At 38.2% G+C, this 17,406-nt stretch overlaps 1 protein-coding gene across 1 annotated transcript in view; it reads left to right on the top strand.

Annotated features, from left to right (window-relative positions):
• NUP155 (nucleoporin 155) overlaps nucleotides 1–16,876 on the top strand; it is a 54,192-nt gene extending 37,316 nt beyond the window's left edge. The window contains exons 25-35 of the mRNA XM_024197009.2: nucleotides 1,222–1,357; nucleotides 1,959–2,112; nucleotides 2,460–2,564; nucleotides 2,735–2,889; nucleotides 4,695–4,824; nucleotides 5,526–5,639; nucleotides 6,230–6,350; nucleotides 8,844–8,954; nucleotides 10,513–10,649; nucleotides 13,664–13,770; nucleotides 16,425–16,876. Of these exons, the coding sequence (XP_024052777.1) occupies nucleotides 1,222–1,357; nucleotides 1,959–2,112; nucleotides 2,460–2,564; nucleotides 2,735–2,889; nucleotides 4,695–4,824; nucleotides 5,526–5,639; nucleotides 6,230–6,350; nucleotides 8,844–8,954; nucleotides 10,513–10,649; nucleotides 13,664–13,770; nucleotides 16,425–16,563 (1,409 nt within the window). The 3' untranslated portion in view covers nucleotides 16,564–16,876. The remainder of the gene's footprint in view (nucleotides 1–1,221; nucleotides 1,358–1,958; nucleotides 2,113–2,459; nucleotides 2,565–2,734; nucleotides 2,890–4,694; nucleotides 4,825–5,525; nucleotides 5,640–6,229; nucleotides 6,351–8,843; nucleotides 8,955–10,512; nucleotides 10,650–13,663; nucleotides 13,771–16,424) is intronic.
• The last annotated feature ends 530 nt before the right edge of the window (nucleotides 16,877–17,406 follow it).

Genomic DNA, 17,406 nt, shown 5'->3' with positions numbered 1-17,406 from the left:
GAGGTCATCTAGTCCAACCCCCTGCTCAAAGCAGGACCAATCTCCACACAGATTTTTGCCCCTGATCCCTAAATGGCCTGCTCAAGGATTGAGCTCACAACCCTAGGTTTAGCAAGCCAATGCTTAAACCACTGAGCTATCCCTCTCTGGACTTTCTCCAGTTTGTCCACATCTTTGCTGAAATGTGGCACTCAGAACTGGACACAATACTCCAGTTGAGGCCTAATCAGCGCAGAGTAGAGCGGAAGAATTACTTCTTGTGTCTTGTTTACAGCACTCCTGCTAATACATCCCGGAATGGTGTTTGCTTTTTTTTTTTTTTTTGCAACAGTGTTACACTGCTGACTCATATTTAGCTTATGATCCCCAGATCCCTTTCCGCAGTACTCCTTCCTAGGCAGTCATTTCCCATTTTGTATGTGTGCAACTGATTGTTCCTTCCTAAGTGGAGTACTTTGCATTTGTCCTTATTCAATTTCATCCTATTTACTTCAGACACTATACTTATTGAACTTGTTTGGGTTTTTTCATTTCTAATTTTAGTGTTTTGTTATCCATTCCATAAACTTATTATTCTGTGCATAAAGAAGTTTTCCTGATGTCCATTAGTGCCATGTTTTTTATTTCCCTCTGGTTTTTGAGCAAATTTCGCCCATAAATAGCTTGTTGTTAGCCCTTGCATTTTATACACATCAAAATCTTCTTTTTGTTTATGGCTTTTCTTGATTAGATTTGAGCAACTCAGACATATTTTTCCTATTTAAAAAATATTCCTGTGCACTGTTCTGCATCTTCTACATTAAATTGCCAAGGCACTTAACCATTTGGTAAAATTGTTTTAACAAAACACCTAGGGTAGAATTTAAATGGCTGTTTATTGTTGCAGGTGTTGTCTCATACCGTACATGTTGTTGAAAGATGAAACTGTGTTAACGTAGCATTCAGAGAAAATGAATGCTTTTTGTAGATAATCATACAACTGCTGTAACATTCAAAATTATTTGGGTCCCAATCCTTCAAATGTATAACTTTAAGCCTGTGAATAGTCCCCCAAATTAAGCATGTGCATAAGTGTTTGTAGGATCAGGGCCATTGGGAGTGAGGGGAATTCTTGCATTCTAAAATGGGAAGTGTGCAATATATTAGTTCAGTATTGTATAGCAGTTTGCAGTATGTTTAATATTGTGATGGACCAAACTCTCAGTTCTTCCTTATCTCAAGTGCGTTTCTATGAGGGTGTGGTGGAATTGTCTCTTACTGCTGCTGAGAAGAAGGATCCTCAAGGTCTTGGACTTCATTTCTACAAAAATGGAGAACCTGATGAGGATATTGTTGGACTCCAGGCTTTCCAGGAGAGGCAAGTTTTCAGGATATACGGGCAATTTTATTCAAGGCAATTTACTCATAAGAACTTAGCAGCTGATTTAGGTGGGATGATAGATAAGCCTTCTAGAATTAAGAGCAGGGTGAGAACATATTTTTCTCAGTGCATGTTCCTTAGATATTGGTAAAATGTGCCATCTTTATTTGGGCCAAAAGGTTAATTGATTGTAGACTGTAAGATATGGTTTGGGAAAGGTTGTCTGTGGGTATGTCTTCACTACCCGCCGATCCGGCTGGTAGCAATCGGTCTATCGGGGATCGATATTATTTCTGATTGGGAATAAGCAGCCTACAAGGCCTTTGCATCCTGCCCTCCTAACTGAAAGGAAAATAGCATGTTAGCAGTTACTACGGAAGTGGGGAATTTGCACAACAAAGTATTTGTGAGAAAAATCATTCCAGAAGAGAGAGACTGGTAGTAAATTACATTGATTCCGCTGACAGGGTCCTACAAAAACTTTTCTTTTTAGTTTCAGAAATATTTTTCTAATGTATACAGTAACCTATCTTGTGGGAACAAGGATCTCACAGATATCTGTAACTTCAACTGTTCTTTCTCTTGCACCTACTTGCAGGTTAAACAGTTACAAATGCATCACTGACACCCTTCAGGAACTAGTAAATCAAAGTAAAGCTGCTCCTCAGTCTCCCAGTGTACCCAAAAAGCCAGGCCCTCCAGTGTTGTCATCCGATCCCAATATGCTGAGCAATGAAGAAGCGGGACAGCATGTAAGAAATTTACAAAAGAGAGATAGTCACAACTATCTTGCTTTTTAAATACTAGGAAAGGTTTAAGTTAAAAGGCTACCAATTTGTTTCCTGAGGGGTATAAAACTTCTTATAAAAAGTTTGTACAACATATTGTTGCAAAGTAAATTAACAGAGATAAAGTCAGGACTTGAAATGAACTTGTTTCAGTATGTGAGAAGATACGGTGTTCATAAAAATTATTGAATGTTAATATAGATGTTGACACATATAAACATGCAATGTTTAAACTCAGTGACAAAGACTTTGAGCTATGTATGAAATGTGAACAGTTCTGGAGTAACAGCTTTAGGCTTTTCTTCCTTTAGTTTGAACAAATGCTAAAATTGGCTCAGCGTTCAACAGATGAACTCTTCTCTATTGCTCTCTACAACTGGCTGATACAAGCTGACCTTGCAGATAAACTGCTACAGGTAAGATCATACAAAACAAACATACTCACACAAATATTTTGTAGGGTACTTCTATTAGGCCAAAAGAGTTGATTGTAATACTGACTAAAAACACATACACTAGGAACAGAGAAGTTTTTAAGGATGCTTTAAAAAAAAAGACTTAACTGTGGTTTATATGATTCCTGCAGATTACCTCCCCATTTCTAGAGCCATATCTGGTGCGTATGGCCAAGGTTGATCAAAACAAAGTCCGTTATATGGATTTACTGTGGCGATACTTCGAGAAGAACAGGAACTTCAGTAATGCAGCCAGAGTGTTGGCTAAATTGGCAGACATGCATAGGTATGGGCACTTTGTAATCAATGTATTATTCCTAGTATTGAGATAATAAAAGAAAAGTTAATTTGTGTAAAGACTAAACAATAAACAAAAACCTAAAATATTATGATATAAATGTCAGTTTTTAACCTGGCCACTATTAGAATGATAAAATGGAAATTGTTGCATATTTTATACAAAAATAAACAAGTTACAGAATTAATGTAGTTGTAGAATATTAAACGGTAACTTAGTTACATTGTGTATTTTATTATATAGTTTTATATAATAATTGTAGAGTAGCAGAGGGAGGAATGTCTTACAGATGGGATGTGCAAAGTGGTTATTCAGTTACACTTTGAGTCAGTGTCAGAGCCGGGAGAATTTAGAAGTCCTGATTCCTATGTTCCCTTTAGTATAATTATTTTGGGAACACGCGTTTTTGACAGGATTACTGGCCTAGTGGATAGGGGGAAGCAGTAGACATGATATCTCTTGACTTCAGTAAAGTTTTTGACACAGCTCCACATTAGAGAGACAAGGTGGGTGAGGTAATATCTTTTATTGGACTAACTTCTACTAGTGAGAGTGATGAGACATGTGTTGATCAATAAAAGATATTATTACCTCACCCACCATGTCACTCTAATATCCCGGGACTGACATGGCTACAACACCACTGCATACAGCAGTTCCACATGACATTCTCATAAACAAACTAGGGAAATGCAATTACTAAAAGCTGGGTATTATAGTACCCACAAATGGTTGAAAGACATACTCAAGGAGTAATTATTAGTGGTTTGGTGTCAAAATGGTAAGCCATATCTAGTGGTGTCCCGCAGGGGTCAGTCCAGTATTTTGACTTGGATAGTGGAGTGGAGAGTATGCTTATTAAATTCGCAGATGACACCAAGTTGGGAGGTATTGCAAGCACTCTGGAGGACAGGATTAGAACTCAAAATAACCTTGACAAATTAGAGAATTAGTTTGAAATCAACAAGATGAAATTCAATAAAGACAAGTGCAAAGTACTACACTTAGGAAGGAAGAATCAAATGTGCAACTACAAAATTGAGAATAACTGGGTAGGTGCTAGTACTGCTGAAAAGGATATAGGGTTTATAGTGGACCACAAATTGAATGCGTCCACAATGTGATGCAGTTGCAAAAAAGGCTAATGTTCTGGAGTGTAATAACAAAAATGTCATACGTAAGACACTGAAGGTAATAGTCACACTCTGCGTGGCACTGGTGAGTACACAGCTGGAGTACTGTGTCCAATTCTGGTCTCCACACTTTAGGAAAGATGTGAATAAATTGGGAGAATCTAGAAGAGAACAACAAGCACGGTAAAAGGTTTAGAAAACCTGATTTATGAGGAAAGGTTAAAAAAAAAAAACCTGTGTATGGTTAGTCTGGAGAGGAGAAGAAGATTGAGGGGGGACCTGAAAACAGTCTTTAAATATGTTAATGGCTGTTATAAAAAGGATGGTGATGAACTGTCCTTTCTTTAGTGAACATGGAGAACAAAAAGTAATGGGCTTAATCTGCAGCAAGGGAGATTTAGATTAGATTTTTGGAAAAACGTTCTAACTCTATGGGGAGGTAAACTCTGGAATAAGCTTCCAAGGAAAGTTGTGGAATCCCCATCACTGGAGGTTTTTGAAAACAGGCTGGACAAACACCTGTCAAGCATGGTCTAGGTTTACTTGGTCCTTCCTCAGCACAGTGGCTGTTCTGGACTTCTCCAGGTCCCTTCCTGCCCTACATTTCTATAATTCTATGTTCTAGGCATGTGGCTTACAATTTGAATGTTTCTTTTACAGCACCGAAATTCCACTTCAGCAGCGTCTTGAATATATTGCACGTGCCATTTTGAGTGCCAAGAGTTCCACTGCCATATCATCGATAGCTGCAGATGGTGAATTCCTACATGAACTAGAAGAGAAAATGGAAGTAAGAAAAAATTAAAAACAATTTTCCTTAGTTGCTATTATCATTATTATTATTATTAATTATTAGTCATGTTTGTTTATGGTACTGCAAAAGGACCAACCAAGAGTGGGGGCCCGATTGTGCTAGGCACTGTACAAACACAGAGCAGCACAGTCCCTTCCCTGAAGAGATTAAAATCTAATAAAGAAGACAGACAGGTTGCGGGAATAGGATATAGCACACAAACAGAGTGAATTGTGTAATGGCAGCAAACATCATGTTAGTTCCGTAATTATTTTTTGGGAGGTGGGCTTCATTAAGGAGGAAATGGAAAGAAAAGTGAGAAGAGGAGGGGCCTTGGAGGGAAGGAGAATGGATGGGACAAGGGGGAAGGAGGGACAGGACAGGGGAGAAGCTATGATGAAAAGTTAATGTTTCTATTAGTATCAGTATTAGCATAGGTCTTTTGTATTATTGGCAATTACACTATTTTTTTTTCTACTGATGTAAATGCAAAAACAAACTGTTTAGGCTGAAATGCATTGTCCCAATAAAAAATCAGCAGATCCAGATGCACTCACTTTAGTAGGACTATGTCTCTAACATATACTCATGGAATTTCTATATTCAAATGTGTTAGAACCAATTCTAAGTTTTTCCAAGTTTCCATAGCTTTGGATGAAATGAATGACTCTTGAATTATCTTAATTTTTTAAAACTAGGTGGCTAGGATACAGCTACAAATAGAGGAAACATTACAGCGGCAATATTTCCATCATTCTTCAGTACAAGATGCAATTTCCCAGTTGGATTCTGAGCTGATGGACATCACCAAGGTAATTAGAAATAAGTTGATGTTCACCTGACTGCTCAAACTACTCATGCAAAAGAATATGCAATTATCCCACTCTTGAATATAAGCTTCTCTAATATCTGAGAATGACATATTCCATCAAATTGTTTATCAGCCATTAGCCAAAAAAGTCTCAGTGAATTCAGTTTCCTATTTTCAAAATTTATATATATTTAGGTTTAGCCTGTCTAATCTTATATTTTCATGTTTTACCTCCAATAAGTTCCTCTCTTTCTCTTTGTGTTGTCTGCTGTAGGAAACATATATTATTTACACAGTGCATAGCTTCTTTGAGTTTAGAGGTGTTGAATTGGCAAACACTCTAGTTTTTTCCTAGCTTGCTTTAAAATTTTAAGATTGTATGATGATACGGAGCTGACTTGATTCAATACAAATGTTCTTCATACAATATCTGTCAATGGCTATTAAAATGCACTGTCTACTATTTTGGCTTAGTGTCACTTTGTGTATGTTACATGTTAATGAATAACTGTTCTATTTAATTTCACTCTGATAGTAAATCATGTTGTTTTGTCTTGACTGAAATATCAAACTCTGTCTCTTTTATTGCAGCTGTATGGTGAATTCGCTGACCCTTTCAAACTCTCAGAGTGTAAGCTTGCAATTATACATTGTGCAGGTCATTCAGACCCTATTTTGGTGCAGACTCTTTGGCAAGAAATAATTGAGAAAGGTAAATCTTGACAAACTGGGACTGAAGTAGCTTAGAAATATAGAATAACTGATAATGAAAGCATTTAGTGCCAGTGATCTTATGCTGCTGTTAGTATCCTATCCACATGAGATGTTAAGTACATCTTTTAGGAATATTCTGCAGTATACGTCATTGAATGTGAAACCTAAATATTAACTTCAGAGCTTAGGAATTTTTGTAAAAATTCAAAGGTTTATTATTTAAACAAAAGAATAGTACAGGATGAGGTCCTCATCCTCTGCACTCACATGGAGCTTGTTTTGATACTGGGGCTTAGTCTGTTTGTATTGCAGCAGTAGAAGTACATTTTCCTCCAGTTGTGGACATGGCAGTTGAACGTTCCTCATTTCAGTCATTCTAAAGATTTAGAAGCTGCGTTAACAGTGAGTGGAATGCAGCTGTGTGAATTAAACACAGACATGTTATAACATAAGTAGGAAAAAAATCACTTATTTTCCATTATAATAATAAATATGTTCATTTGTTAGTAGCATTATCTGTTTACACAATTTTTTTAAAAATGGCTTTATTAAGTGGTATGTTGCAATTGAACTGTGCTTGGGTTTTTGAGCCTGCCTATGAATTCAGTAATGTTAACATGATTGTTTCCAGTGCCTAACGGAAGGTAGAAATCAAACATTTGTACAAAAAAACCTTAGGATGATTTACATGTACATGTGACTTGAATAACCCACATTATAGATGGGCATTTTTTTACAGCAAATCCTCCCATCCCATTAATCATCTTATTCCCCTTCATTGCCTTATAGAATCATAGAAATGTTGGATTGGAAGGGACCGAGATAGGTTATCTAGTCCAGTCCCCTGCACGGAGGCAGGAGTAAAGTATTATCTAGACTATTCCGGACAGATATTTTGTCTAACCTGTTCTTAAAAACCTCCAATGATGAAGATTCCACAACCTCCATATGTAGTTTGTTCCAGTGCTTAACTGTCCTTCTCAGTTAGGAATTTTTTCCTAATCTCTAGCCTAAATCTCCCTTGCTGCAATCTAAGCCGCTTACTACTTGTCCGAATCTTGGTGGATAAGAAGAACAATTTATAACCCTCCTCTTTATAACAACCTTTTGCCTTACTTGAAGACTGTTATCATGTCCCACCTCAGTCTTCTCTTCTCCAGACTAAACAAACCCAATTTTTTCCGTCTTTCCTAGTAGTTCATGTTTTCTAGACCTTTAATAATTTTTGTTGCTCTCCTATGAACTTTCTCCAGTTTGTCCACATCATTCCTGAAGTGTGGTGCCCAGAACTGGACACAATACTCCAGTTGAGGCCTTATCAGTGCTGAGTAGAAGAATTACTTCTTGTTTCTTGCTTACAACACTCTTTCTAATACATCCAGGAATGATGATTGCTTTTTTGTTTTGCTTTGCAACAGTATTACATTGTTGACTCCTATTTAGTTTGTGATCCACTAGAACACCCCCTCCCCCAACTCCCCCCAGATCCTGTACCAATTATGTGCAACCATGTCTCTCTTCAAGGAGAGTCTGGACATAGTGTTCTCTGGAGACAGAAATGAGTTGCCAAATGGCAAAAGAAGATCCTTCTACAGGGCAGAGTGTGCTACCTCCTCCATCCCATTCCTACCCCCTGCTGACCCCAAACCCCTGATCACCTGCTTGGCAGAGCAGAGCTCTGTTTATGCTCCTCTTGGTTGCCATTGTACAGGGGCATTTCTAAAAGAGATGGCTTCAGAAAAACCTGCAGACTTTAATCTGAAGGTTTCAGGATAAGGAAATCTTAAACAAAATGTTAAGTAAAGCTATGCTGAGAAGGATTAAAGCCTCAAATGAATTTAGTGTTTATGAAAGGTTGCCAAATTGACAGCACGGAAACTGAAGTCTTCTGTTTATCCAAAGAAGAGGTAGAGCACTGGTTCCAGCAGTGCAGGCTTCCCAGCTTGGCTCTGCCAGTTTGCCTTAACCTCTATAGTGAACAAGTAGTTCACTTTTCTTGACCATTCAGTCCTGGCTTTTGTACTGGAGATTGCCAGGAAAGTTGTGTCACCACTGATGGTGATTTTGCGATGTATGCACTTTTCCACTTTGGGTATTGGATTGAAACTGCAGTTCATTTCATATAGGTCTCCCAAAAGCTATTGGATAAGACTTTTTAAGATATTAAAGCCATTTGGTCATCTATATTAGTGGATTTATATGAAATTCAAGGGAATACGAAACCTATTCATATAACATATATGCATTCATATGAAATCTGAAAGTGTATTTGCATTTCCACATGCATACATACTGACTTCCCACCAACAATAAGTGTAGTTAGTGTGTGCCCTAAGAATATAAAAGTCAGGGTTAGAAAAGACTTGCTTGGAGTGTCAGTGGTAAATGCAAGTACAACACTGTAGTAATAGCTGGGTTTTTTTTAAATTTAATTACCCTCGGTAAACTTTAGATTTAAAGGTAGATTATATGCCTAACTGTTCTCTTTCAGAGTTGAGTGACAGTGTGACTCTGAGCCCAGCTGACAGAATGCAAGCTCTTAGTTTAAAGATGGTATTGCTTGGAAAGATATACGCTGGGACACCTCGTTATTTTCCTTTAGGTAAGCAATTTAACAGAGTGTTTGGAAGAAAAATAGGCATTATGGCAGTGGGTTCAAAGGCCTCAAGTACTCCCTAAGCATTGAAACATGCATGCTTTAATCAGTGTTTAAACTTTGTATGATGCTAATTAAAAAGCAACTAAATTTACCTGTATTTATAAATGCTGTTTTTGCATATGTTAAATAAATGTTAGCTTTACATGCTGTACTCTTTATACAAGACAGAATCAAAAGAGCATGGTGAAACAAATATTTTTTTGAGAATTGGAATTGGAAAATTTCTTTTTCTTCTGAAAAGAGAGACAATTGTAAGATTACATTTCTAAAGAAAACTATATTTCCTCCGCTGTCTGGAATTTTTAATCGCTGTTTTTATATGTTAAATTTCCCCTTGTGGCTGGAACAGTAAAATGAAATCAGTTTTCATTGAGGTTTACTATTGCAAAGATGATAGTGATTGAGGTTGTTGAGTAAATTATGGAATCCCTGATGATGGGTTTTAGGGCAGATGGCTGGTCGTTGCTTTGTTGTCCAAGAGCAAGAATTTGGACAATGGGGTTGTGGTGCTTATTATCAGTCACTTTGGTGGATGATTGGAGAGAGTGGCTAGAACAAGAGAAGAGACAAGATTGTAATCGAAAAATGTATATTAATACAGATATGATATGGTAATTCTTATGTTCCTATAACTTACCTATGATCAGTACTTTTCACCCAAAACTGAAGCTAATCTAAGTTCTGAAATGGTCTTATTTTACTATATTCAAACAGCAGCTGAATTTATTTTTGGACAGTTACGTAAACTAGACATTGAAGGGTAGAGCAGTCTGTTTCTATTCACATATTCACTAAGTATATGCAAAGTGTGTGTTTATTTTGTACAGTTAGATTCTTTATGTATCTACTTGCCATATCTATATATACAGAGGCAACTCCATAAAGTATAATATAGGGGAACTCTGTGTCCTTTATTAGATTGGGGTCTGTGTTTTCTTCTTTGAGATGCTCAAATGCCATCGTGAAGAGGATGTTTGTATAAAAACCTGCATGGATATATGTCACTCTAAGCTTTTGCAAATACTACAGTTTTATGTTACAGAGAGTTAAACACGGTATGGATGTGCTGGTATTATAGATAAAACAGACTAGTCTGGCAATCTAATAGCAGTGTGTTGTGCTGTCACAGGGAAAATCAGAGTTGGGCTATTGAATTTCCCTGGCCAGCAGCATAGCCTGAAAGTATCACAAGGACAATGTGCTATGCCTTTACTAACATAGTGTTGTTGCTCCTGAGTAATACCTCTTGTGATGCTTATAACAGCATCTGACTCTGGAAAGCAGCCACATCTTGCATATCCTCTTGGCCTCAGTTTTCCCATCCGTAAATTCTGGGATAACTCTTACCCACTTTGTAAAAATGCTTTGAGCTCCACAGTTGAAAGGTTCTGTGTAAGGGTAGACATAGCTAAACCTTGTGTAGATACCTAACATTCATTAGCTTTGTTAAACTAATGTTAAAGCAAGATGGAACCTGAACAGGCAGTTCTTTGTTTTTCAGATTTCTTAGTGCAGTTTCTAGAGCAACAAGTTTGTTCTTTGAACTGGGATGTGGGATTCGTGACATACACTATGCGGGAAATTGGAGTGCCACTATCTAGGCTACTTGAAGTGTATGACCAGTTGTTCAAAGCACGGGTAAGGATAATATTTGAGCTAAAATTTTATCTTCAATATTAAATTCTAAAATTTTACATTAAAGTTAAAATGAGATGTATCAGACATTTTAATAGACCTTGGGATTTTGGAATATCTTACTAGTTTAAAAAAAAAAAAAATTCACTGTTTCTGATCCTAGTAGGTGAGGAAAGCTATTAAACTCTGATATTCCTGTTACTTCCGCTACAGATGATCTCCCTTCTATCATAAATAGGATTAAAATTATTAGAATTTCTGCACTTCAGCATGGACAACAGGTCTTGGATTCCTGAATCTGATTTTCTTCTTTCTTAGGGGTAGTTCATAATGGCAAGGTCAACAGAAACAAACAAACTATTTCATCTTTCTTAGCTTATTAATTTCCCTGGGTTGTGACTGGCACAAAGGATAAGAATCACTTCATGCCTTTTTAGTTCATAGTGTGTGTTTTTTCTGATTAAAGAACAAAGATAATCTTTGTGGTTTATTTTGCCCTGTCACTGGCTCCAGGTGTAATCTATTGAGGGGTCCCTGTTGCTCCTGACTGGTCCTCCTCAATTTGTCCCCAGTCAGAGCAGTTCTTGGTGTGACCAGTTGTCACCCCTGGGGTGCAGTCTGGGAGCTGTGGGAACCACGGCGCCCCTCTAAGACACACAGCTGGTTGGGGACACAGCCAGCCTCACCCAAGCTCTGTAATCACCCAACACAACAGCAAGTGGTACCACTCACCCAAACTGGGCTACCGGAGTGCAAACAGCAGACACCGGCCAGTTTCCCAGCTCCCCAGGCATGCACCCTCCAGCCCCCGATATGTTCGCCCCTCCCTCAGTGTGGAGAGGAATATGCACACATGTGGTAACCAAGCTGAGATATTTCACCAGACACTTCACTTAAAGGCACACTGGTTTAGGTTAAAACATAAAACAAGTTTATTAACTACAAAAAGATAGATATTAAGCAATTATAAATGATAGCAAACAAATCAAAGCAGATTACCTAGCAAATAAACAAAACTGCAAGCTAAACCTAAAATACTAGAAAGATTGGGTATGAATTAGCAATTTCTTACCCTGACTGATGATACAAACAGGCTTGCAGATTCTCAAAGCGCAAGCTGCACTTGCTTTTCAGCTTGGGCTCCCAACCCCTGTTCCAAGTCCTTTTCCTTAGAAGTTTCTCCTAGATATTGAGTAGTGGGGAGTGAAGAACTACAGATGATGTCACTCCCTGCTTTAACATGTGGCGGGAACTCTTTATTCCAAAAACAGTTCTCAGCCCGTTTGTGGAAAAATACAGGCACCCAAATGGAGATCAGTGTCATGTGGTCTGGTCACATGCCCTACTGCATCATAGCAGCATTACTGGAGCATACTCAGGAAGGCTCACCAGGTGGGGGATAACCTTCTCTTAAGGCCTATTGTTTTTCCTAATGGCCCATTACCCTGAATGGGCCTTTCACAACCAGCTGTCTAGGCTACAAGTGTTTTGCCCAGTGGGTGATCATAGAATCATGGAATCTCAGGGTTGGAAGGGACCTCAGGAAGTCATCTAGTCCAACCCCCTTCTCAAAGCAGGACTAATCCCCCACTAAATCATCCTAGCCAGGGCTTTGTCAAGCCTGACCTTAAAAACCTCTAAGGAAGGAGATTCCACCTCCTCCCTAGGTAACCTATTCCAGTGCTTCACCACCCTCCTAGTGAAAAAGTTTTTCCTAATATCCAACCTAAACCTCTCCCACTGCAACTTGAGACCATTTCTCCTTGTTCTGTCATCTGGTACCACTGAGAATAGTCTAGATCCATCCTCTGTGGAACTCCCCAGGGCCGGCTCTAGGTTTTTTGCTGCCCCAAGCAAAAAAAAAAAAAAAAAAAAACTCCAAGAGCACAACTGCTGCCCCTGGAATGCGACCCCTAGAACTGTGCCGCCCCAAGCACATGCTTGGTTTGCTGGTGCCTAGAGCCAGCCCTGGAACCCCCTTTCAGGTAGTTGAAAGTAGCTATCAAATCCCCTCTCAATCTTCTCTTCTGCAGACTAAATAATCCCAGTTCCCTCAGCCTCTCCTCGTAAGTCATGTGCTCCAGCGCCCTAATCATTTTTGTTGCCCTCCGCTGGACTCTTTCCAATTTTTCCACATCCTTCTTGTAGTGTGGAGCCCAAAACTGGACACAGTACTCCAGATGAGGCCTCACCAATGCCGAATAGAGGGGAATGACTACATTCTGAAATACAGATACATAGTCAATATTCATAACTTTAGATACAAAAATGATACATGCATACAAATAAGATAATCATATTCAGCAAATCATAACTTTTCTAATGACACCTCACATTACTCATCTTGTACAAAATGCATCACAATTATGCCATAATCATACCATCATCATATTACTATGATGAATATGGGGTGTAGTGTCACACTTGGGCCCTCGCCTCTAATTGAATCTAACAGTTTGTTCGTGGAGGCAGCCTGCTGCAGAGCTGTCATCCGTTCTCTGTCCCAGGCCTTTCTGCCTCCTCCTCCGTCTCTGTAATCTCTCCTTTATAGCAGCAGGCCTTGTTTCCTCTATTGGCTGCAGCTGTGTGTGCCTGTCTCCATAATTGGGAGCTGCAGCAGCTGCATGGGGGTGTAGTAAAGCTGCTTCCCTGTAAGCAGGAGAGGCTCTCCTCACCTTTCTGTCTATGCTCAATATGGTGTTTGTAGACCCCATTACATATCCATATCCTACCAAACTATTCAGTAGTTCAGAGTGTGTTTGGAATTATACAAAGTCTAATATTTACAATACTGTTTGATGAATTTCATGTGTTTTGATAGTTTCAGTAGTGGAAACCCATGCAAGTTAAACTAACATCCAATTCTCACTTTTTTCCATTATTTTGCTGTAATAAATCAAACATTTAAAATATTGCAGTAACACAATTTTTATGTACTGACATCCTCTACATTTCCCTATTGATGAATCAGAATTAACTTAGTACTGCCTCCCTAACTTGATGTAATCTTCTTTTAGGACCCATACTGGAATAGAATGAAAAAGCCTTTACACCTTTTGGAATGTATTCATGTATTATTATCGGGATATGTACAAGACCCCAACAAAGTGCTTAACTTTGAGAGGTAACTATGAACTATAAACAAGTGTTCTTCAAAACTTAAAAATATACTCTCAAGTTATTTGTTTTGGAAGCTCCAAAGCCCTTTGGGTCAATGATTTTAAAATCCAACTCAAGGTAGAGTCACCAAAAGTTATTGTTATTCTTACAGTTGTTCAGAGGTATGTATTGGGTAGGTGTTCCAGTTTTAGGTGATGGGGGTTTTAATTATTATTACAGTGCTTGTTTTTAAACAAATTGTGTCTCACTTTTAAGTAAATGTTTTTAGTTCTTTAAAAATGTGGACTCCCTTGAATTACATCAAAAATTGGCTGCTTCTTGAAGCTGCATGTTCAAGGATCAGATTCACAGTGATTGTAGTAAATCTTTAGTGGCAACTGGCCATCTCTGCAAACAACTTTCAACCATATATGGTACACTTAGGGTATTTTTGGTGTATATTTTATAAACCTATTTTCAATTTTATACTTGTCAACTATTGATGGAGCTTAACTAAAATCCAGGTATGTGAAGAATTTACTTAGGTGTGAGGTGAAATCTTGGCCCCATTGCTGTAATGGGAAGTTTTACATTGACTTAACTGGAGTTAGGATTTTACCCATGGAGTATGAATTCTTTTACCCTGGGAAATAGACTCATAGACTTTAAGATCAGAAGGGACCATTATGATCTTCTAGTCTGACCTCCTGCACAACGCAGGCCACAGAATCTCGCCCACCCCCTCCTGTAACAAACCCCTGGCCTATGTCTGAGCTATTGAAGTCCTCAATTTGTGGTTTAAAGACTTCAAGGTGCAGAGAATCCTTCAGCAAGTGACCCGTGCCTATGCTGCAGAGGAAGGTGAAAACCCCCAGGGCCTCTGCCAATCTGCCCTGGAGGAAAATTCCTTCCCGACCCCAAATATGGCGATCAGCTAAACCCTGAGCATGTGGGCAAGACTCACCAGCCAGACACCCAAGAAAGAATTCTCTGTAGTAACTCAGATCCCACCCTATCTAGTGTCCCAACACAGGCCATTGGGCATATTTACCGCTAATAGTCAAAGATCAATTAATTGCCAAAATTAGGCTATCCCATCATACCATCCCCTCCATAAACTTATCAAGTTTAGTCTTGAAGCTAGATATGTCTTTTGCCTCCACTGCTCCCCTTGGAAGGCTATTCCAGAACTTCACTCCTCTGATGGTTAGAAACCCTCTTCTAATTTCAAGTCTGAACTTCCTGATGGCCAGTTTATATCCATTTGTTCTTGTGTGCACATTGGTACTGAGCTTAAATAATTCTTCTCCCTCCCTGTTATTTATCCCTCTAATATATTTATAGAGAGCAATCATATCTCCCCTCAGCCATCTTTTGGCTAGGCTAAACAAGCCAAGCTCTTTAAGTCTCCTTTCATAAGACAGGTTTGCCATTCCTCGGATCATCCTAGTAGCCCTTCTCTGTACCTGTTCCAGTTTGAATTCATCCTCCTTAAACATGGGAGACCAAAACAGTACACAATATTCCAGATGAGGTCTCACCAGTGCCTTGTATAACGGTACTAACACCTCCTTATCTCTACTGGAAATACCTCGTCTGATGCATCCCAAGACCACATTAGCTTTTTTCATGGCCATATCACATTGGTGGCTCATAGTCATCCTGTGATCAACCAATACTCTGAGGTCCTTCTCCTCCTCTGTTACTTCCAAGTGATGCGTCCCCAGTTTATAACAAAAATTCTTGTTGTTAATCCCTAAATGCATGACCTTTCACTTTTCACTATAAAATTTCATCCTATTACTATTACTCCGGATTACAAGGTCATCCAGATCTTCCTGTAGGATATCCCGGTCCCTCTCTGTATTGGCAGTACCTCCCAGCTTCGTGTCATCTGCAAACTTTATTAGCACATAAATAGTTCCTTTGGAACAGGGTTTAGGCACATCGGCAGGACAGTGGAGAGAAGCTTGCAGTAAATCTGTCCATGCAATGCCCATTCTGGGAAATGAGGACTGTTTTCCAGGACTGACAATCCAGCAGCCTTTTACAAACATAGAATTTCACTTAAATTAATAAAATAAGAAAAGCATATTTTTAATTTTAGGCTTCCCCTTCCTGCTGTTGAATCATGTTTATATCTGATTATTTTCAGTTTTTCTGTTCCATTTTGTATATGTAAATGTGCTTTTCTTTACAAATTTTACATTCATGTTCACAAATTTCACTGAATAAAACTAGTTGTTTTGCAAAATAACATTGTTTCCTAATGAGTCAGCATAGTCCTTCTGAGGCATCCCTGAGTGAAGGGGTACTTCTAAATTTATTTATTGTTATTTATTAGATAAAAACACTAGAAATGATTCAAACAAATATTTCACTCCTGAGCTGACAAGAGCTACAACTTTGGTTTTTGAATTGCTGCAACTATTAAAACTCAGGTTAATAGAAGTGATTTAACAAGTTCCCCTATATGCTTCAATCACAAACATTAGGTTTAAAATATCTGCTTTTCATTTAACTATATGTTAGAAAATTTAAAGTTAGCTGATTTGGGTTTTTGTTGTTTACAGATTATTCCATTACTATCTGAAGGAATCCCACTTCCTTTTCTTACATGAATTTTAATAAACGAAAGCCAAAATGAGTTTTCTTGACAACTTTTTTTCTTCTTTACAGACGACGATTCACAAATGTATGTTTGGATGCTGTCAGTTGCTACCTTGTTGAACTTCAATCTATGAGCCCTACACTAACAGTGCAGACCACTATTGGGAATTTTAAATCCCTACAGGCTAAATTAGAACGGCTTCATTGACTAATATGATAAAGAACTGTTAGTCCAGAGAAAATGAATTGTTAAATAGAAGCTCAGATGTCTGCACTGGAATCTGGAAGAACAAATGCTCAGAAGGAAGTAGGGGAAAATTAAAGTTCCTGCTGCAATTGATTATTTGTGTGTTCTAGGCTCTTACTAATCTACAGTTATCTACCAATAGTAGAATGTATATTTGCCAAATTATTAATTTCTTTTGCTACCACCACATTTTTCTAACTGGAAAACTTTTTATACTGCTGAAATAAGATACTTTGTATAATTGCTACCTTGAGGATTAAATGTATTTGGAAAACTTTTTTTTCTTTTACTAAACATAACGTACGTAATGCAGTGGAGGAAGTAGTGGGATGCAATATCAAAAGTGATCATACAGTATGTTCTTTGTAGCTTATTGACAAATATGAAAAACATGAAGAGAAGGTACTGGCAGGCAGCAAGAAGAAGAGAATTACAAATTGGAGAAAAGTTGTCTAGCTGGCCTCAGACCTGGTTAGACCTAGGGTTAGCAACACAATCCTAAAACTATCTCTGTACATGATCAAGTATAATGGCTAACCTTTTGATAAAGACAATATGTTCCATGCCTACTATTTGCACAAAAATTGCCACCATAATAGAATTATTAGGACTATATTTCAGAAACTAACGACATTTGCTTGATCTGGATTTGGAAAAAAAAATACACTAGTAGAAGCCCAGCAAACATTGTGTCCCATCTTTTTCCTTAGTATAAGTTATGCTTTGTTCAACTCTTAATTTTTACCCGGAAAACCCATAATGTGTAAAAGGGCTACATTCCAGAAAAACATAACTGCTAGTCAT

Source organism: Terrapene carolina, unplaced genomic scaffold (assembly GCF_002925995.2).
Source record: "Terrapene carolina triunguis isolate 2854851 unplaced genomic scaffold, T_m_triunguis-2.0 Scaffold69, whole genome shotgun sequence".
In the NCBI taxonomy this organism is placed as follows: domain Eukaryota; kingdom Metazoa; phylum Chordata; order Testudines; family Emydidae; genus Terrapene; species Terrapene triunguis.
This window is presented reverse-complemented; position numbering and strand designations above follow the sequence as displayed.